General features: G+C 35.3%; 1 protein-coding gene across 4 annotated transcripts in view; it reads left to right on the top strand.

Moving 5' to 3' along the window:
* Nucleotides 1-22,140, top strand: part of ttc7a (tetratricopeptide repeat domain 7A) — a 79,328-nt gene that overhangs the window by 22,191 nt on the left and 34,997 nt on the right. For all 4 annotated transcript variants that reach the window (XR_014603620.1, XR_014603621.1, XM_084093837.1 and 1 more), the window contains exons 5-16: nt 2,133-2,263; nt 2,546-2,670; nt 6,641-6,719; nt 6,796-6,965; nt 8,748-8,811; nt 11,828-11,965; nt 15,007-15,090; nt 16,257-16,361; nt 19,112-19,229; nt 19,350-19,407; nt 20,515-20,587; nt 20,883-21,043. Coding sequence is in view for 2 of the 4 variants with exons in the window: in XM_084093837.1 (XP_083949963.1) it covers nt 2,133-2,263; nt 2,546-2,670; nt 6,641-6,719; nt 6,796-6,965; nt 8,748-8,811; nt 11,828-11,965; nt 15,007-15,090; nt 16,257-16,361; nt 19,112-19,229; nt 19,350-19,407; nt 20,515-20,587; nt 20,883-21,043 (1,306 nt within the window). In the remaining 2 variants the exon portion in view is untranslated. The remainder of the gene's footprint in view (nt 1-2,132; nt 2,264-2,545; nt 2,671-6,640; nt 6,720-6,795; nt 6,966-8,747; nt 8,812-11,827; nt 11,966-15,006; nt 15,091-16,256; nt 16,362-19,111; nt 19,230-19,349; nt 19,408-20,514; nt 20,588-20,882; nt 21,044-22,140) is intronic.

The raw sequence follows: 22,140 nt of genomic DNA on the forward strand, positions 1-22,140 counted from the left end.
AAGTTGTAAGTACAACTACCAGTTATTTCTAAACTTCAAAATCTAATTAGACTTGCTTAAAAAAAAACATGCAAACCGATTGCCTTAAACAAACCAAGTGAAATAGGAATAGTATGATGTACTGACAAATGCTTAGTTAGTATAGTTCACTTAAACTAGAGTCCTAGTAACTAAAAAAGAACTGAGAATACTTGATAATTTACTTCAAACAAAATGTAATTGTTACCAGTGTTTTGCATGCTGAATGTTCAAGGCTGTGTGTGACTCACATGGTCAATTGCAAGATATTGTCACAAATATAGAGGGATTATATCAACCCAATTAAAATTTCACAAGGTGTTTATGACCTAAGTGTTAGCAACAACATTTTAAAAGATCATTATTTGACATGAAATATAGTTATGTATAGTTTATAGTATATAGTGATAGTGATATAGTATATCACTCAAATTACTGTGATTTCTTGTTGCATCGCTTTATCAATGGGAAGAGAATTACAATAATATAAATGAAGTTCCAAGTGCCCAATCAAATGGAACACTGATCACCATAATGGTTCATTTTAGGAAAATCAACATCAGCTTATGTGATGTTCTCTCAAAATTTTCAGTTGTATTGACAATTGAACATTTAGAATGACTTTAGGAACATCAGTGAATGCAAACAGAGAAAAATAACTGCAGAAGTGAGTGAAAAGTGAAAAGTTTTCACTCTTTTCACTCAAATGAGTGAAAAGTCTTAAGAATTGCCCCGCCTCAGAAACCTTTTTTCTTTTCTTTTTTTCTTTTTTTTCTTTTGCTTGATAAAATAGTACTCAAACAAATCAATTAATCTTAACTTGGGTTTTCTGAGTAAAAAAGACATAGTATGTGAATATTACAGATTACTAGATTTTAACAATTAAGACATTGAGTAAAGTTAACTAAAAAGTGCTAGTTAGAATCACTGCTGCTTTTTACATGGACCCCACCATCTGTACCCACACTACATGTTCACTCACAAACACATATTTTCAGACAGTAGGCTGGGAAAGTGTAATATTAGCTTATCTTGCGTAGGAAGCAGAACCCACCCAGAATCGGTCCCTCGAGTGAGACTCAGCAGGCATAGCTTGTGACAGCTGTTCTGCTCTGACTGACCAATAGTGATATATATTAATAATAACAATAATGAGCCCGGATAACATTCATCCATCTATCTATCTATCTATCTATCTATCTATCTATCTATCTATCTATCTATCTATCTATCTATCTATCTATCTATCTATCTATCTATCTATCTATCTATCTATCTATCTATCTATCTATCTATCTATCTATCTATCTATCTATCTATCTATCTAATCATTATGTCGCAGTTCCTTATTCAGTTTTGTTTTATATACTTATCAAAGCCAGTTTCACTTGCATTAGGCACTTGATGAGTCTTAATTTTGAGCCCTGTCTACAAGTCTTCTCTTCGCATTTGTACAAATGGGGAACTGTTCTTAAGAGTAGTGGTGTGGTAAATTTGTCCTGATTGTGTAGTTCCTCTTTTTCTGTTCTCTGTGTACTTCCTCTTATATGGATGGAACTAGTGACTTCTGGGAAATTCAATGTGGGCAGCAGTCTCTGTAAATCTTAAATGGCAAAGCATGTCAGCCACAGTCGTTGGTTGTTTGCTATATTCAGAAAATGGTCTGTTTAATAGGACTTCCTCCATGTTGTCTAGGAGATTCATATATTTGTTTGTTTATGACTATTTTCTGCATCTTGCCCTGCCGAAGCACTGGATGAGACCAAGACTCCATGTTCAAGGCTGACTGAATAAATAAAAAGTCCCACTAATGTAATTTAAAAAGACCCATTTGTTTGAAAAACTATTTTTGCACTTGTGTTTTTCTCAATTATAAGGATTAACTGGCACATATTGATTAAAAATTGACACTGTAGCAAACAGAGATTATTTCTTGTTCCGCATGTCCAATTAAGTCTAATTAGCTGTACTGTAATTGGAGATGTAGTGCATTGCTAAGTGTATTTTGCATGTCTTGGCTTCTTTGTCAAACTATATTTCATTCTCTCTTACAGTCATTGTCCATAATTACTATAAAGTGAATCTTAACCTAATTGTTCCCCATAAATGTCCAGGTTTGTCTTTGGACCATCAGTCTATGTCAGGTGCTTCTCGTGTTAGACTGTCTGAGAGAGAGGAAGAATGCCTCACCTGTTACCTCATGGCCTGTGATGCTGGCCTTTTATATCTGCAAGAGCTTGACAAGGTCTGTGTGTGTGAAGTCTGTGGGTTCACACAGAATGTGTTTTTCTCTCTGTCTCACTGCATTTTAAGTATCTCAGTTTGCTTGATTCAAATAAAAAAATACTTTTTCCTTACTGGGGTCGGGGTGTCTCGCATTTCTAAATGCAAGAACATGTTCTGTGTGTATGCAGATTCAGAACCTTAGAATATAAGACCTTTTATATATAGAAAATAATGTTTTTGCATTTTGTGTTTATTTGTAATCTAACATTACATCTCACAGCGTATGTGTCCTCTTCACCAGACTGTTTGCACGCCAAGTTCCAAAACAGCTAAAAGCGGTTCATCAGCCCTTCATTTTGATTTGGACCCAGGCTTCTTCCTGCAGGCGGCTCTTCAGAGCGCATACCTGTCGCTGCTGAGGAAAGGGTGAGCTCGCATGTTACTGATCTCAGACTCTTTACCCACAATTCTCTGCATTTTATATCAAGCACTCATGTTGCTATGTACACACAGTATTCACAGCACGGCTTCACTTAATCCATTAATGAACTCCACTTGAATATATGACAGGGACTGTGTAAACACTCCGCTGGTATTCTTGTGCCAGCATGACCTTTTTGTGGTGTGGATGTGCCAGTAATGTCCAGCAGGTGTCAGTGTTTTAACACAGGTGATTTGTCAGTCACTCTGATATTGGCTTTGTTTGAAATGGCATCCTAGCATACTACAACTTAAAAATATTAGGGCTGTCAAGTTAAATTAACAGATCATAAAATTGACATAAACAAATATGAAATGTCATTATTTTCTCAGTTCAGGAAAGAAAACAAAATAACAAGTTGTGTTAATTTGTGTGTACGATATGAAACGTGTGCACCTATAGCCTATAATAAATAATATATGTGGGTAGATTTCTACATAGTGCTCTTTATTCATCTCAGTTGCACTTCTCTCTTCACAACAATTCAGTGCTCTAACACAGAAATCAATTACTGTAAATGCAGTTATAAATACAGTCTTTATTTCTCAAACTGCATGAAAACACATGGGAGATGCAAATAGTTAAATCAATACAAATCCACACTAATTAAATGTAATATAAAACATTACCCACATTTTTGGACTTTAGTCTTTTATGTAACAGTGTTTTTGTGGTGAATCATTGTAATAATGGCAATTTTAATAATATGAATGATGATGCTAAATAATATATATTATATTATGAATGTAAAGGAACACATTTCAGTTTTGATGCTGTTGCTTAAAGTCCCCCTGTGGTGAAAATCATGTTTTTAATGTTGTTTATATGTCTATGGTGTTTTTAATATGCTTTAAGACAAACCATGTGCAAATTCATCAGTCAACACCATTGTTGAGTATTTTCTCCTTAAAACTGCAGTGAACCAAAGACAGTCTCAAAAATGTTTTTGAAATCGCTGGTGTTTCTGACATCACAAACTACCTTGTAACCAATCACGTCAACGTGTGATCGTCAACGAGTGGATCTCTGAGCTGAGGGTTGTTCCATAAAAGACGCTTAGAAAAGCGGGGATTAAACTCCAAAACCGGACTTGAATGAGCCTAACAAATAAGTTGGGGCTAAAGTGGTTCCATAAAAGGTAATTGAAGTTCACGCAATCTCACTAATTTGATCCAGGTTTATCTAGTCTAGATAATTGCGTGTGCACGCGTTTCTGAAGCAGCCCTAGAGGTCAATTATAGATCAAATCGATCCATCAAACAGCGTATATTTTGTGCTGTTTTATGCGTTTGTGACATGTTTTTTTTCACTCAGTGCAAAACTTACATTTTACAGTTATATTCTCCATCTGTAAATGTTAGAAAGTCATGCAAATGTATCCATTTTACTGCTAATCTTCATATTGAACGAGCGCTGCTGCGCGCATGCGCGCCAAATAGGAGCGCAATAATTCTGACTAAAATATACATTTTGCTTGGAAAATTAATATGCGATATTTTATAACACCAGAAATATCTTCTAATTATAATAATTTATCTTTAGGATGTTGGATAAGTTGCAGTGAACTTCTAGCGAACAGAAGTACTTCAGTGAACAGAAGTAGCCTAATTCAGGGAAGATTTTTTTTTTTTAAGAAACTAAATATATAAAGATACAAAATATAGTTTTGGGTATAGGACCTATGCTATAATAAAGATGACGCATACTTATTTAGAATGCTGAGAATTACAGCTTTTAATGCAATACTTTTTGGAGAAAGCAAGAATCCCCAGTTTTAAATGAGTGGTTAGATTTAGTTTCTAAGGTACATTATGGAGAGGATAACATGAAATTAAGAGCAAATGTATACATTTTGAAAAGATATGTGCAACTCTAAAATCAAAGAATATTCCATAAAATAAAGGAATATATATTAGCCTACATTAACTACATTTTTATATAACCCTCCCTTTTATTTAGTTATTTGTTATTTTATTTATTTACTTATTTAATATTGAATATTTGATATTTAAATAATATTACTTGAATAACTATTAGGAATTATGTGTCATTATAAGAGTTTGATATAAATATGTGAATGTTAAATTTTTATTAATATTTATTTATTGTTTTTTGTCTTTTCCCCCTTTAATCATATGTAAAAGTGTCTAACTATGTACTTTTTGGTTATTGTTCTAATCATGTGTTTTTTAGGCTATGTGTTGGTGGGTATTATCACAAAAGAAAAAAAGTAGAAGGAAAAATAAGGAATATTTATTGGGGGAAAATATGATGTCTTTAAAGGAACTGTCCATTTGTATAATCGTGTTAAATGTGTTTGAATTGAAAGATATAATAAAGTACATAATATATATATATATATATATATATATATATATATATATATATATATATATATATATATATATATATATATATATATGCTAAAATATTTGTTAGTTGGACATTAGATGTCCCTTATTTAGAATTTTAAACCTACAAGTGTATTTTTATGATAGCAATAACTGTAAAGTGACTATTGTAATGGGGTAAATCAAATGTAGGCTAATATACTGTCAATTACTAAGCTCAGATTCATCTTACCAGTTAAAATTTATACTGTGCTTTTGTAATTATTTATTTTTAATTTTGTGATTTTAACTTCTGCTTTAAAAAGCTTTTTTTTAGATTGTATTCTAATGTTCTTCTAATAATCATAAACATGTACTACAGCTGCCAAACAAAACCAGAGAGAAATGTATTCATAAATCTTTAAAACAATCTAATTAAATCTTGGGCACAAAACATTCAGCCAGTAAAAAAAGAAAACCTGTAGTATATATATTGTATTTATCTATCTATATCTATAAATACAGTACATATATATATATACATATCTATCTATCTATCTATCTATCTATCTATATATATATATATATATATATATGTCTATATTGTCTAATTTATCATTTAAGTTGATTTTCTGTATACTGTATATTTATTTTTGGACTAATAGTGGTTAATAAAGTCCAATAATGGTATGAGAGAGTGTCAGTGGTAATATCATTGTGTTCTTGTCGGTCAGTGTTAGAGGATCTGTGTAACAACTGAGGCTTAGCCTGACAGTTAGCCTGCCCTGGACCAGACTAGTTTCCCAGCATAAGTTGCCAGGGTAACTGAGTTTGAACTATTTTAAGTTTGCTTTATGAAACAGAATCCACCGACAATAAGTCTAACTAACCAAAATAAGCCTGGCTTGTATTCTAATCTTGTTTTATGGAACAACCCTCTGGTGTGAGTGAGTGGAGGCGGGGATAATTTGCATATTCATAGAACCACGTATACTAAATGAGGCAAGGGTGTAGAGTTACATTCAAGCTATTTTAAAGCATGAAGAAATTTCTTTTCAAGGAAAAAACGTTTAAATATGTAATTTTGGTGATCAGAGATGAGTGGATAAAATGATTGATTACAAGGAGACTTTAAGGACTTGAGCCTGTGAAGGTCGAGAAACACAGCTGTTTCCTATAATGCAATGCGCATGACTTGACCATCCATTTATTAATCGACAAATGAACCTGTTGTAACATCACCTGTGAATTTTTTCATGTGATGGCAATGCTGAATTGCCAGCATTATTATTCCAATCTTCAGTGTCACAGGATCCTTCAGAAATCATTTTAATATGCAAATATGTGTGTGTTTGTACACTTTTTTTTGTTAGGTGCGATTAATCACAATAATCGATTTGACAGCACTTATATATGTATGTATATACATACACATCTGTCTTTCTAATGTATAATTAACACAGTCAAATGTAGTTATGAAATAATGTCCATCAGTCTTATCTTCTCCTTTTGTTGCATCAGCCTTCTTTCATCATCTTATCAATCATGTTGTCCTCCCACAATCACTTCTGCCTGTGTGTGTTAGTCACTTGGCTCAGGGTACACACCAGCTGCGGCGGGTCATGAGGGCCATGGAGAGTCGGGGGTCGCAGAGTTTTCGTAAGGTGAGATCTGAGTAAATGAGATTTTTGCTGTTCACTTACACACAGCAGGTGTCAGTGGTTGTTTTGTGTTGTTTAGACAGTAGCGCGCAGGCTTGCAGAAGTGTTGCTGGGTTCAGTGTGTGAGGATGCGTACTGGGATCCACTGTCTCCTCCACCACCCGGCTGGCTGAAGAAAGAAGGAGTCACACACCCCAAAGATGCCATCTACCCCTCGTCCAGACCACCACAGCGCTACAACACTGAGGGGTCAGACTCTCTTTCCTTTCACATCTGATATTCTACTCACTTTTTCATGTAGGAAACATTATTTAAAGCATAATCACAAACAAAGCATAATCAGAAAATAAAAGCAGAACAAAATAAAACTAGATAAGTTAAGTTTGATGACAAACTTTAATGTTGGTTTGACAAAGCCCTGTCTGAAATTTAAAAATTAATTTTAAAAGCTTGAAGTGTGAAGGTTTACTTAGAGAAGTCGAAAACAGTAAGACAGACAGTAAAAACTCATTTAGACCATATTAGACTTTTTATTAGACATACTTCCAATGATATACGACTTTATATAGTCTACTCTGCTAAGACTGCTAAGAAATGCATTCAAAAAACACTAAGTACACACAATGTAAAGTTTAAGGAGTGACAAACGCATTTAAATATTGGATTGAATCCTTTAATTTTTCATTCCGTGAATGTACGGAACACAACTTACCAAGTTTACCACTTTTCCAGAAAGGTTGTATATTGTGGCCTCTGCTGGGAGTTGCTGGCCTCTTCTTGGGTTTTGTTAACATGCTTTATCTTACTTTAATATGTAGTATTGCAAAAAAAAAAAAAAGCATGTTAGTATAGCCTTTGTTTTAACACATTGTAAGCATGTTTCCAGAATGTTTAAGCAAATTGCTAGCATGTTTTAGCATGTTTCTTACATGTTTTAGCATGTTTCTTACGTTTTAGCATGTTGCTTGCATGGTTTAACACATTTTCGAGCATTTTGAACTTTTCATGTTGCTGACATGTTGCTAAGATGTTTCTAGCATGTTTTAGCTTATTGCAAACATGATTTAGGATTTGAGAGCCTGTTTCTAGCCTGTTTAACATATTGCTAACTATTATTAGTATTATGCTAGCATGTTTCTAACATGATTTATCATGTTGCTAACATGTTTTAGCTCACTTACTAGCATGTTTTAGTATGTTTCTAGCATGTGTGTTGCATTTCAGCATGTTGTTACCCTGTCCAATAAGCAAGTTGCTAGATAGATAGATAGATAGATAGATAGATAGATAGATAGATAGATAGATAGATAGATAGATAGATAGATAGATAGATAGATTGATTGATTGATTGATTGATTGATTGATTGATTAAGGTATGGTATGGTATGAACTTTGTGGATGCAGCTTAAAATTCTCTAAAAGAGTTTTTGTATTATTGTGTGTTTGTATTATTCCTTGTACAATTGTATTGTGTACATCAGCCATTTGGCAATATTGATCGATCACTAGAGTCAGGGAGCAATGAACAAGGAGACGAGCCGATGACAGTGCTGGGGTTTGTTTGCCTGCTTTAAAATTCAGGACACGGCGGAATGCTGTGTTGTGAATAAAACATACTGTAACTGTACCTGTGAGTCTGCAGACTCCAGGCAGAGAAAGGAAAAATACAAGAAAGATGAAAAGAGATGGAGGGACTTTTGAGAATATGTCTGAAGAACAGAAATTAAAACAGATAAAAGGAATATTCTAGTTTATTATTCCTGGTACAGCTCAGTAACATGCTATGATGGGATTCCAGATGCTGGAGGGAAGTAGGATGAAGGGATGAGATGGAAAAAAAGGGATGAGAGAAAACTGGCTGTAAAGAAAGTGGAAATTGTTCAGAATACCAATTAAACATTTTAAAAAAGGTACAGCTACGAGGATGGCAGTAAGTCCAGAGAGCTCAGTTACAGACTGACATATGTAACTAGAGACCGACACGCACACATTTGTGACGTGTTTTTTCTTTTTCCCATTGCCACCATGTAGAGCTTTCTGTCCACAGGACGTGGTTGAAGAGGCGGTGCTGGTGCTCCTCATCACAGAGTCAATGGTGAGACAGTCTTTCTCACATTCATCCTTTCTTCCTTAACATGCTGTGCTGTGACGTCTCTTCTCCTTAGCTGCATCTTAAGAACTATTGCGTGAATACTGTATAGTATAAAGGAATAGTTCACTGAAAAATCGTAATATATTAATAATATATTTTAATCTTAATAATTTACTTATCGAATCACCCTCATATAATTTCAAAACCATAAGCTGATATTTTTTTAGGTAGATCACAAAAGGAGGAATTTTTAAGAATACTCCTCTTTTCCATACATAGTTTAGTGTGACCTCTAAATTGTCCTCAATAGGCGGATGAAGTTGGTTGCTCCTGAATATGCTTTATTTGGCAGGCAAACAGTTCAGTTCAATTTAATTTAAGTTTATTTGTATAGCACTTTCACAATGCTTATTGATTCAAAGCAGCTTTACAGAAAATGCTTGTTTCAGTGTTACAATATAGTAAGTAATTCTGTTATCAGCCATGTGTATGGCTGTATCAAAGTAATATCCATATGGCAGTAATAAACAGTTATAATATAGTACATTGTGTGGTTAGTTAACTTCATGTATTCAGTTAAGCTAACACAACAAACATGCTAAACAGCAATTACAACTTGTACTTGGAATTATTACAATGTAAGGATCATTTTATAATATGAGGATAATATTTAAAAGTTTTGAATGTCGATCCAAAGTTGCGATCCATTTTAGACAAAAGATGATGTGTATTTGGAACTATTTCATCAGATATAATTCTAGTACAAATTTGTGAGAAGCATAATGTGAATGCTTGGCTAAAGAGATGTGAGTTTTATCTGATTTAAACAGAGAGAGAGTGTCTGAGCCCCGAACTTTATCAGAAAGGAAGGCTATTTTATAATGTAGGAGCCAAGTGCGAAACAGTTACATGTTTCACATTAATCGAGTTGGGTCAGTAACTTTTTTTTAAAAGAAATTATTGCTTTTATTCACCGACTGGTCATAAATGATAGTAAAGACATTTATAATATACAGTATATAAAGAATCCTGAATTGTTTTTTTTATGGTTTCCAAAAAATAGGAAGCTGTTTTCAACATTGATATTAATAAGAAATATTTATTGGGCATTAAATCAGCATATTAGAATGATTTCTGAAATGATCATGTGACACTGAAGACTGAGTAATGATGCTGATAATTCAGCTTTGCATCACAGGAAGAATAAAAAAGGTTAATTTAAATGGTAATAATATTTCACAATTTTAAAGTTTTACTGTGTTTTTGATCAAATAAATACAACCTTGGTAAGCATTAGACATTGGTAAGCATTAGACATTAATTAAAAACATTTTTTACTGACCCCTCCCAAATTTTGAATGGTAGTGTATGTTTCCTAGCAGATATCAAGAAAATGTTGAGATATGTAGGATTCATTTATGTCATTCCACATTAGTTTATTTGGTCTGTAACACTTTAGTATGGGGAACACATTTCACTAATTTTCTGCTTATTAATAGTTAATAAAGGTCGTTTTGTAGCGTTTAAGTTTAGGTATTGGGTAGAATTAAGTGATGTAGAATAAGGTCATGCAGAATAAGGCATTAAAATGTGCTTTATAAATACTAATAAACAGCCAATATCCTAGAAATATGCATGCTAATAAGCAACTAGTTAATAGTGAGAATTGAACCCTAAAATAAAGTGTTACTATTTGGTTTCTGACTGTGGTAAAACTTTGCATTTTTAACATCAAGGCCTTTAATGTAATGCAACTATGGACGCTTTTATTTTAATCATAGAAAATGTGGTTATGCTTTGTATCGATTCTACTAATTATAAGAAACTTTGCAATTACATGTCAACTAACTCTCCTTAGAGTATTAGTTTACTGTAGTAGACTGATAGTAGACTGTTAGGTGTTTGTAGAATAAGTTGACATGTAGTTGCAAAGTTACTTCTAGTCAGTTGAATGTCTATTGGAGGAGCATTAAAATAAAGTGTTATGAAATATTAAGCAGACAGTCTACTAATACTCTAATAAGAGTTCATTCATATGTAATTGCAATGTTACTTATGGCGCTTTTCCATTACCAGTACCAGCTCAACTCGACTCAGCTCGGCTCGGCTCGGCTCGGCTCGCTTTTCGCTCCGTTTTCCATTGCAGATAGTACCTCCACAATAGTACCTGGTCGTCATAGCGACGCCGCAGGAAACTGCCGTGACTTAATCTTCTACGCGAGACGCGCGAGACACACCCGCTACCCACACACACAGGACAATGGAGGAAATCGAGTGTATGCTGTTTTTGGATGTTTTTGTTTTTGTTTTTGCTGTTTTTTATTCAGGATACTCCGTCTGGCGCGTGCAATGATGACGCAGTGAATAGTGACGATTCTCTCTGACCAATCAGCAGTCTGTCGTGTTTTCACGTCACATTTTAGTATCGCCTCAGCTCGCTTAGAACCTCGCCGGAGGTGGTACGAAAAAAAGTACCTGGAAGCAGGTACAGGTACAACTTTTACACAGTGGAAAACCAAACAAAGCCGAGTCGAGTCGAGCCGAGCCGAGCCGAGCCGAGGCGAGCCGAGGCGAGCTGGTACTGTGTAGTGGAAAAGCGCCATTATAGTTAGTAGAATGTCTAAGATTTTTAATTTGTTTGTCAGATACTTTTATCTAAAGCAGTTAAATAAATGTTATATTCTAAATACTAAATTTTATATTATAACCTTTTATATTCCACTGGCAAAATAACACCACACAAGCCTTGAGGGTGAGTAAATATTGACAGGATTTTTTTTTTTTTTTGGTGAACTATCCTTTTGACATGGGCTTCCAAACCCTAAAGGCATTTTGTGTTTGTCCGTATTTGACACCCGATTCGGTTCTTGAACACTTCACTAATGAGCTGATGAGTTGAATCAGACGTGTCAGAGAAGAGAATCATCTAAATTGTGCAGTGCTGGAGGTTCTCCTGGACTAGGATCTAGAGACGCAGCTTCAACAAAACCCCTGAGCCTCTCTCTGTTGTCCCCTATAGGCCAGTGGCGAGGCAGTGATCAGCCGCACCCCGGAGCACCGGGAGGTGAGGGAGAGCAGCATGCAGGACGCCTCCTCCGTCTATGACCTGCTGAGCATCGGCATGGCCAGGAGGGGGCAGTACTCCATGCTGTCCGAGGTAAGATGTGTCAGCACAGATCAGTCTCGACCCCATGCTTTGCAAACAGGAGCAAGGAAGTGACCTGTATATTATGTAGTGGCTTCTTTCACCTTCTTTGTCGCAAGTCGCCTCTTCCAATCTTTCAATCTTTCAATCTCTCTCTCAATCTCTCCTAGCTGTAAGGGTGATTTTTTTCCCTTCTTCCTCCGTCCTCCGTCCTGTCCTTTCAGTAGTTGAGCCGTTGCGTGATGGTGAGCGTTTACTCAGAGGCGTTCTCAGGTGAATCTGAATCTAAGCTCAGTGTTTTCAGTAGGTTCATTTCAACTGAATCCATGTCATTTCACTGATAACCCACATTACAATGCCATTACTCGGCATTATCAACAAATGCCTGCATTTAGAATTGTTAATCCCGTTCTCATCAATTTTATCCCCACTTTCTCATGCATGTGCCATGATGTGATGTGTACAGGATACACACAATCCCCTATCAGTGCTGTAAACAACAAGATCCTTCCTAGAAATGCTGAGTTATGCTGAGCAATGTCAACCACATTATAGTCCAGTCATTTTAAGCCAAAATGGGGGTCAACCGTGAACAAATTGCAACAGAAGCAAACTCAACTGATTTTGTATCCTCAATATGTCCTGAGTAAGGAAAAAAAAGCCCCGAAGAATCCCATTAGGGGAAAGTTTCGAAAAAGACCCAAATATAGACTATTCATACGCCTATTCATTCTTTTTCTTACGTGAATAGGGTAAAAATCTTAACCTTTAGATATCACCATGAAAATTACTGAGTTGATTACTTACATCAAGACAAACAAAAAATGTATTGCAAGTTTTTTGAAATTGTTTGTTAACATGGACAAACGGTGCATAATCTAATTACGTATGTGCTAATTTGCATAAATAACACACCAGGTCTAAACATTGGGTCTAGCCAGGTGAAAATGTCTTGTTGAATCTTGTTGACATATAACAGTAAAATACTTAATGTTAAGGTTTGAATGGGACCCATTTAGGCTACCCATGAGCATGAATACATAGAGGCAGGAAGAAGTAATTTAGAAACCAGCCTTTATTCATTTTTAAGAGACTGGGTTTGGGGCTGGGTCCGTGGGACTGTTTCTGGGGGACGAGTCTGAGGGAAGAACAGGAGACAATGGTAAGGAGAATGCAGAAGACAAAAGGTAGGCAAAATAAAAAGTGAATCCCCAGAAACAGGCCCACGGACCCAGCCCCAAACCCCATCTCTGCAATAATAATTAATAAAGGCTGGTTTAAATTACTTCTTCCTGCCTCTATGTATTAATGTTCATGGGTAGCCTAAATGGGTTCCATTCAGACCTTAACATTAAGTATTTTACTGTTATATGTCAACAAGATTCAACAAGACATTTTCACCTGGCTAGACCCAGTGTTTAGATCTGTTGTGGTATTTATGCAAATTAGCTCATACGTAATTAGATTATGCACCGTTTGTCCATGTTAACAAGCAATTAAAAAAAACTTGGAATACATTTTTTGTTTGTCTTGATGTAAGTAATCCACTCAGTAATTTTCATGGTGATATCTAAAGGTTAAAATTTTTACCCTATTCACGTAAGAAAAAGAATGAATAGTCTATATTTGGGTCTTTTTCGAAACTTTCCCCTAATGGGATTCTTCTGGGCTGTTTTTTCCTTACTCAGGACATATTGAGGATACAAAATCAGTTGAGTTTGCTCTGTTGCAATTTGTTCAACCTTTTTTCATAAAATGACTATTAGGGTCATGTCAAATCAACCAAATTTCAGAAACTTCCCCGGCTCAAATTTTTAATTTTGTTCATATTTTTCTGAAGAAAGAGAAACATAAATAATGATGAAAGCCAAAATATTAAATGTCAAGTCAAGTCACCTTTATTTATGTAGCTCTTTTTACAATACAGATTGTTTCAAAGCAGCTTTACAGAGATAACAGCTAAATAATGCAACAAAGTTTGTTTCCTAATTTACATTAATTTACATTAAATGTAATTATTGTATATTGACTGAGTAATCCACTATTTTTTTAGAGGGGGTCAAAATGACAATTTCGGTAAAATCGGTTAACTTTTGCAATCTTTGTTGCATTTTATGCCAACAGTGACAGTTCAAAAATGGGAAAAGCACTACTTGTGTTTTTTGCCTGTAAATCAAAGAAGTATTAAATATATCTTAATATCCTTTAGCCTTTAAAATGAAGATTCCAAAAGAAAAGTATGTTAAGAGTTATAATCTAGAAGGATATTACTATATCTTTAACAGTTTTAGAGTTACAGGCATACAATCTTTATGGCACTCAGACAGGAACATTCTATACAATTGTGTTGATAGAAAATACATGAGATACATTTCTAGTTTCAACATTATTTGTTGTTAAGATATTCCTCTTTAAAAGAAAAGTGGTTTTCGACCACTAAAAATGTGTGTAATTGACCAGTTAACTTTATGGAACCACATTAAGATCTCCATATCTCTGGGATTGAACCATAGAGAGCCTTTAAAATTAAGATACCAAAAGAAAAGTCTGTTAAGAACCAGAATCTAAAGGGATATTAAGATAGCTTTAATACTTCTGGACTTACATGAATGCAAAGTGCTTTTTATCATTTTTAACTGTCACCGTTGGCATATAATGCAACAAAGATTTCTAAAGTCAACAGATTTAAATAATAGACCTACCAATCTCTGTGTAATTATTATTATTTTTTAATTATATAATTATGTCATTTTACCCACCCTGTAATTTGGCTCAAAGGTCATTTTGACCCCCTCTACAAAATAGTGGATTACTCAGTTAATATACATTCATGACATTTAATATTTTGGCTTTCTTCTTCATTTATTTATTTATTTCACCAGAAAAAAAAAAAAATCTAAATCAAAGATTTTAGCCGGGGACCTCTGGTTGAGTTGACACGGAATGACCCATTATCATTTAGCTCTATTTCTTCTCTAGTGTTTCTGGGAAGGCTTATTCCCTGATTCAAAGTTTTTTTTTTCTGACTGTGCTGTGTGATTGTTTGCCATCAGTGTTTGGAGCGGGCCATGAAGTTCTCCTATAATGAGTTTCATCTTTGGTACCAACTTGGCTTGTCTTTGATGGCAAGTGGGAAGGTGAGATTCATGTCCTGTTGTCATCATCAATGTTTTGTTGCTAAATCAACTAAATAAATGAGTTATAACTGAAAGAAACAAAATACATAAGGTTTTGTACAAATTAAATGTTTTTAAATTAGTTTGTATGAATGTTCCTTAGTGCAATTCTTGAAAAATTCTTAAGAAATTCTTAATTTTTTTCTTAAGAAGAAAATGACATGCTTTGGTGTTGTTTGACTGAAGGTCGAGTATTGCTGAAGACTCGCTGAATGAAAAAACACCTCAAAGCCAGTGTTTTTGAGCTGCCTGCAGATTCATTGTGTGTGTTGCACAATCCCAGCGTGATACTGGCCAACTGATCGCTTCTGGACAACTGTCTTATGCATGTTTTAGAGAGGGTCGAGTTTACACTTGACGTAAACATAAGCATGTATTGAAGCGTGATGTAAACGGGCTGTGAAGTTTGCATGAGAAGTGACACAAAACCACAGAGGACAATACTTCTCATGTGAGCTTTACAACACTCTTAAGCCGAGCTTCATGACATGCTTACAGGATGTTTACCTTAAGTGTAAACTTGACCTTCTCATGAATATGCATACAACAGTTGCCAGAAGTGATGCTTTGTATTAAAAAAATATTAGTATGTTTCTTATACCCACCTATCGTTTGCTTCAGAAGACCTTCAGAAGATAATTTTTTCTAGAAATCTTTGTGTTCACCTGCAGAAAGAAAGTCAGATACTGTATATCCGGGTTGGAATGAGGGTGGGTAAATAATGAGAGAATTTTAATTTTTGGTTGAACTATCTAGACTCTCTGAGTCTGAATTGCCATAAGTGCACAATGTGAAACAACACAGTGCTAGAAAGTTACAGATACTTGTTTAGTAACTGACCACAAATCGTCAACTGCCTCAATTTTCAACTGCAGTGTTCAGTGACGGTAATTTCCACTCTGCATTTTCCTTTTAGTGTTTTGTCGTAGATTTATATTAAGTTTCAGAAGTCTCAAACGCATAACCGTTGTGCACTCCACTCTTCCAATCAATGTTATTAACCTTATGCAAATAAGAACGTTACAGATGTAGGCCTACAGTGCGATAAACTAAAATGACGGTAGGTTTATCTTACATGTCTGCATATATAAATGAATGAAACCTGTATTGTTAATGATATTGTACAGAATGAGGGTGCAGTGTCAGTCCTCAAAGAGTGTGTGACAATGAGACCACAGGACCCCATCCCACCTCTGCTTGCAGCAAAAGTGTGCATCAACCAGCTACACTGGGTGAGAAAAACATTTACATTTAATCATTTAGACAATGCTTTTATCCAAAGCGACTTATAAATGAAGAGAGCAATAGAGGCAGTCAAATCAACAATAGGGCAACAATATGCATTGTCGTGACCAAATTCAGCTAGATCAGCGCAGCACACGTAGCATAGATTTTTTTTATATAATAGATGTAGAATAGTAAGTGTTCATACAAATGTTGGCGAAAGAGCTGCGTCTTTAGTAGATTCTTGAAGATGGCTAAAGACTCAGCAGCTCGGGTTGAGATAGGCAGGTCGTTCCACCAGCTTGGGACAGTCAAGGTAAAGGTCCGTGAAAGGGATTTTGTTTTAGGATGGTGCCACAAGACGCCGTTCAATTTAAAGACTGCCTTGAATTTAATGCGAGCGAAACACACCAAGCACATGTGAACAATATGTATATTCATCCTGCAGAAAAAAAAAGATCTAATATACAAAAAATGTCACAGTTTTATAGAGCAATTCAATTCAGTTAAAGTTCCAAGAGTTTCAGTCTCTAAACATACACTACCAATATAAAAAATATAAACTTTTATTCAGCAAGGACACATTAAATTTATCAAAAGTGAATACTGCACTATTAATCAATGAATCCTGGGGGAAATATGTATCATGGTTTACACAAAAATAGTAAGCAGCTCAACTGTTTTCAGCATTGATAGTAATAAAATAAATGCAGCCTAAGTGAGCATAAGAGACTTATTTCAAGAACATAAAAAAATCTTACAAGTGCCAAACTTTTTGAATCATAGTGTACTTTCCAGCAAAATGATTAAATATGATGAAGACTATGTAATGAAATAAGCAATGTGCATTTCAGGTAAATTCATTCATTTTGGCATCTATAAGTCCTTAAATCCATAAATCCTAATACCTAAATCCCATATAATCCTAATATATATATATACAGCGGGGGAAATAAGTATTGAACACGTCATCATTTTTCTCAGTAAATATATTTCCAAAGGTGCTATTGACATGAAATTTTCACCAGATGTTGGTAACAACCCAAGTAAGCCATACATACAAAGAAACAAACAAAAATAAGTTCAGAAATTAAGTTATGTGTAATAATGTGAAATGACACAGGGAAAAAGTATTGAACACATGAAGAAAGGGAGGCACAAAAAGGCATTGAAAGCCAAGACAACTGCTGAAAACTTACAGTAATTAAAAAGCAATCCAGTCCCCTGTCAGTGGAAATTAATAACAGCTGGTTCAGTCCCAAATGATGGCCTACAAAAAGGTCTCATTGCCAAGGTGTCACACAAGACACATCTCATGATGGGTAAAAGCGAAGAGCTGTCTCAAGACCTTCGCAACCTAATTGTTGCAAAACATAATGATGGCATTGGTTATAGGCGCCATTCTAAGCTTCTGAATGGTCCAGTGAGCACTTTTGGGGCCATAATACGGAAGTGGAAAGACAATAATTTCACCATAAATTTGCCTTGACCAGTGCTCCTCGCAAGATTTCTGATAGAGGAGTGAAAAGAATAATCAGAAGAGTTTTTTTCCCCCGCTGTAAATACTAGCTAGTCTTATAACTTTATTATTTATGGTATGAGAAATATTAAATCTGTATTTTCATTTTTTTAAATAATATTCAGTGTACAGTATCGCTCAGTCTTAGATGGGGTTCAGATTCAGTCACTAATAAGTGACCTCTGTGTTACAACATTAGTAACATTGCCACACTAATAAGACACAATGCAATGTACAGTCACGACACTATCAATCAAATACACACTACAGCCCTGTTGAGATTAGGGCACATCTGGTAGAAGCGTAGTGCTGAATACAGACCGCATGGCATAAGAAGCTTACAGAACAATAGGGCTGTATAGCCACAGAAACGTAATGCATAGGCTTTAATGTCAGATAGCACGCCATCCCAGTCACACTTCAGAGCAGCCCTTTATCATCCCTGCATCAAAACAGGGAATGTGAGGACTTCTCCTCAGGCAATTGTCCTTGCTGATTCATGTCAGCATGTCTAGCTTTTAAATTAATGAATATCATACGACATTAAGTCAGCTTCTTATGCTCATATAAATGATATATAATGTGAATGCATGATTACACTACACTACGCTATACAGATAAAACATTTGGAATAAATACTTTTTTTTAAGGGTTTAAATTATGTTTCTTTTGCTCACCAAGGCTCAATAAAAATCACAAAAGAGTAAATTAAAGTCAGTATTATGACAATTTAAAGTAACTGTTTTCTGTTTTATTATATTTTAAAATGTAATTTATTCCTATTATGGCAAAGCTGAATTTTGAAATAGAAATCTTTTGTAACCTAAAAACAATTTCTTTTATGTCACTTTTAATCAATTGAATGCGTTCATAGCATATCACGGTTTCCCAAAAAATTAAAATAAATAAAAAGCACACCTGTTTTCAACATTCAACATAATAATGATACGTTTCCTCAGCACCAAATCAGCATATTAGAATGATTTCTGAAGGATCATGTGACACATTGTAATGTAAAATATTGTTATTTTTTATTTAGCTTATACTTTTGTTCAAAGTGACTGCTATGTATAGTTTATAGTCAATGATGATGTTGGTTCAAACTCCTCAAACCTTTCAGTTTCCTGCTTAGGTCTTTAACCACTACGCGACAGCTCCAATATATCACATTATCACAAGTTGATAACCACTGATATAAATCATCCAAATGTCTAATGCATGTTTAAATGTGTGTGTCAGCTGGAGGATGCAGTGTCCCTCGCAGCAGGTGTGGTTGCTTTAGGAGAGTGTGCTGGGGAGTCTCTTCCTCGAGCTCATCTGGCCATAGGACTGTGCCGTAGTATGCAGGCAACTGACGGTAAGCCCGTTTATCCTTCTCTGAACCTACAAAATGAGCCAGGCCCCCAGCTGTCCTCAGCTGCTCTCTGCTCCCTCTCTCATGTCTGCGGTGACTCACTGTTTAACTGTGTGTTTGCAGCCACTCTGAAAGCAGACCGCGATGAGTTCAACAGAAGAGCGCTGCAGTCACTCCGGAAGTACGCTTGATGTTTACCTTTTTCACTTCAGATTGTGTTAAGGAGGCTTCAGCCACCCACTTTGTTTTGGAATTGTTTGGACACTTAAAGCCTTTTCTAAACCCCGTTGTTTAGAATTTGATTGCAGAACTGTTATTAATATTAAAACACACTGATATAAATTTTATCCTCAAAACTACACCACTGTTTAAAAAGTTTGGGGTCCGTAAGATTCTTTTTTTATGTTTTTGAAAGAAGTCTCTTAAGCTCACCCAGGCTGCATTTATCTGATCAATAATCAGATAAAACAATAAAAAACAGTAATGTTGTGAAATATTATTGCAATTTAAAAATATCTGTTTTCTATTTCAAAAATATTATTAATTCTTGAATTTTCAGCATCATTTCTCCAGTCTTCAGTATTACATGATCCTTCAGAAATCATTCTAATATGCTGATTTGCTGCTCAAGAAACATTTCTTATTATTATCGATGTTGAAAACAGTTGTGCTGCTTAATATTTTTGTGCAAACCTTGATACATTTTTTTAGGATTCTTTGATGAATAGAAAGTTTAAACGGCAACAGCTGTTCAACAGCATTTATTTTAAATAGACATTTGTAACAAATATAAAAGACTTTACTGCCATTCTTGATCAATTTAATGAGTCATTGGTACAGTAAATAAAATGAATTATTTAAAAAAATCTTACTGACCTTTTGAACAGTAGTTGTATATATATACTTTCTATTAAAAACTTGTGTTGTCAATAGAAGAAAATGATCACGTCATTGATCAGTCTATATAAAAAACACTGAAATTGATGACAAATTTGATGAATGTAAATGTAACACTATTTACAGTAAGCATATTTTTTTTATATTAAAATAATGGAATCTTTTAAACCCTTGCCCAAATAGAAGGTGTCATACAAACTTCTGACATTGAATCGTTTCTGTTAATTTACACTAATCTGTTGCAATCGGTTTCAAATTAAATTCAAATCCCGTATGTAATTTAACATCACAGTTAATTCCAGCGTGTAAGCTTAGCGAAGGGTCAGTTGTGAGATGACTGGCAGATGTCAGACTGATGAAGACTTCACATAGACTTGTTTTTTGATTGCAGAGCACAATCGCTGGATCCTCAGGACCCTCAGATCTCCTTCTGCCTCTCTCTGCAGCTCGCTCTGGTTCGACAGGTTAGCATGTTAACACGTCAATCTTGCTGACTAGATGCGGAATTGCATGATGATATCAGATTTCTGTTTTTCATATCTTCCAAGAAAAGAAATTTACATTAATCTCTCTCCTTATTTTGCATGACTGTGCATTTTTGTAGCTTTTGTTTACACTCAATATGACTGTCAAGGTCACATAATTGTGTGAATTATTATTTTATCATATTTTGAACATGTAACTGAATGTATGTGTAATATTTCGCCTGTTATTTCAGTCAGTGCTGGTCCCTAATGTGACCTCTTGTGTTTGTGGTAGGTGTCAGAAGCGATGAAGCCGTTGGAGTTGGCTCTGAATGTTCGTGGGGATGATCTGCACTCTCTACACCTGCTGGCTCTACTACTCAGTGCCCAGAAACACTACCAACACGCTCTTGATACGCTCAAACTCGCCCTTAACCAGCACCCGGACAACTTCAAGTATGTTTATATATGCTTGTGTTCTGCTTTAAAGGGATATAGTTCACCCAAAAATCATTAATCCTCTTGTCATTCCAAACCTGTATGACTTTCTTCTGTGGAACACAGAAAAATTATATTTTGAAGAAGCAAACAGTTTGGCTTATCATTGACTTTCATTGTATGGACAAAAACACTAAGACATATTATATCCTCTTTTATGTTCTTTTGGGTGAACTATCCCTTTAAGTCACATTGTCTGATTGTCAAGTCACTTTTATTTATATAGTGCTTTTCACAGTGTTTCAAAGCAACTTTACAGAGAAATGTAATATTATGTTATAATAGTGTCTTAAATTATATAAGGACTTTATGTAGCAGTTCAATTAAAAAAATGTGCCTTAAAGGGACATTTTTGCATTCCACCCATTTGCATTAAGCTTTGCATTGTTAGAAACCCAGTCATACTGTTGAATGGTCGTGCAACACTCTCATTTTCCCCTGAGACGGGAGAAATCCGTTATTTACCTCTTACACTTCCTCCTACAATGACGCAAAAATCGTCATTTTGCGTCATTGTAGGAGGAAGTGTAAGAGGGGGGGATTTCTGTTGAGACTACAGACACTCGTTCCTCATCTTTCCCAGGGGGCGGGACAACAGTACCTATTACAGATCAGTGGGTGGGACTTTACTCTCTGAAACTGAAAGCAATATCCTCCATCTTGTTTGAAGCTAAGCTAACAGGCGCTGTGGAGACAGATGTAAAGTTATGACAATAGCGGAGGAGAGTGCTCAATATGATATAGAAGAAGAGGATTTCGGAAGTCTGATGCTTGAATCAGGTGTTTGTGGCTACCTTTACAAGCCGCATTATAGCGAAGAGCAGCCGAGGCAGAAGACCTGCCTGCCGCGGACGAGGAGCCCGGACTGGCTCGAGTTAGGGCGGACTGGTGGCGCCGGTGATCTCACTATGCAACTACGAACCGCTACGAACACAGAGATAGAGTCCGTCTGCGGCAAAGAATTTCAACGATGACAATTTCGCCTGGACGAAATCTCTGAATCAGACGAGGACACGGACTTTTGTGTTGTGAACTATCCTAGTTTCGCACCGCAT

This window comes from Abramis brama, assembly GCF_963993115.1.
Source record: "Abramis brama genome assembly, chromosome: 19".
NCBI classification, from domain to species: domain Eukaryota; kingdom Metazoa; phylum Chordata; class Actinopteri; order Cypriniformes; family Leuciscidae; genus Abramis; species Abramis brama.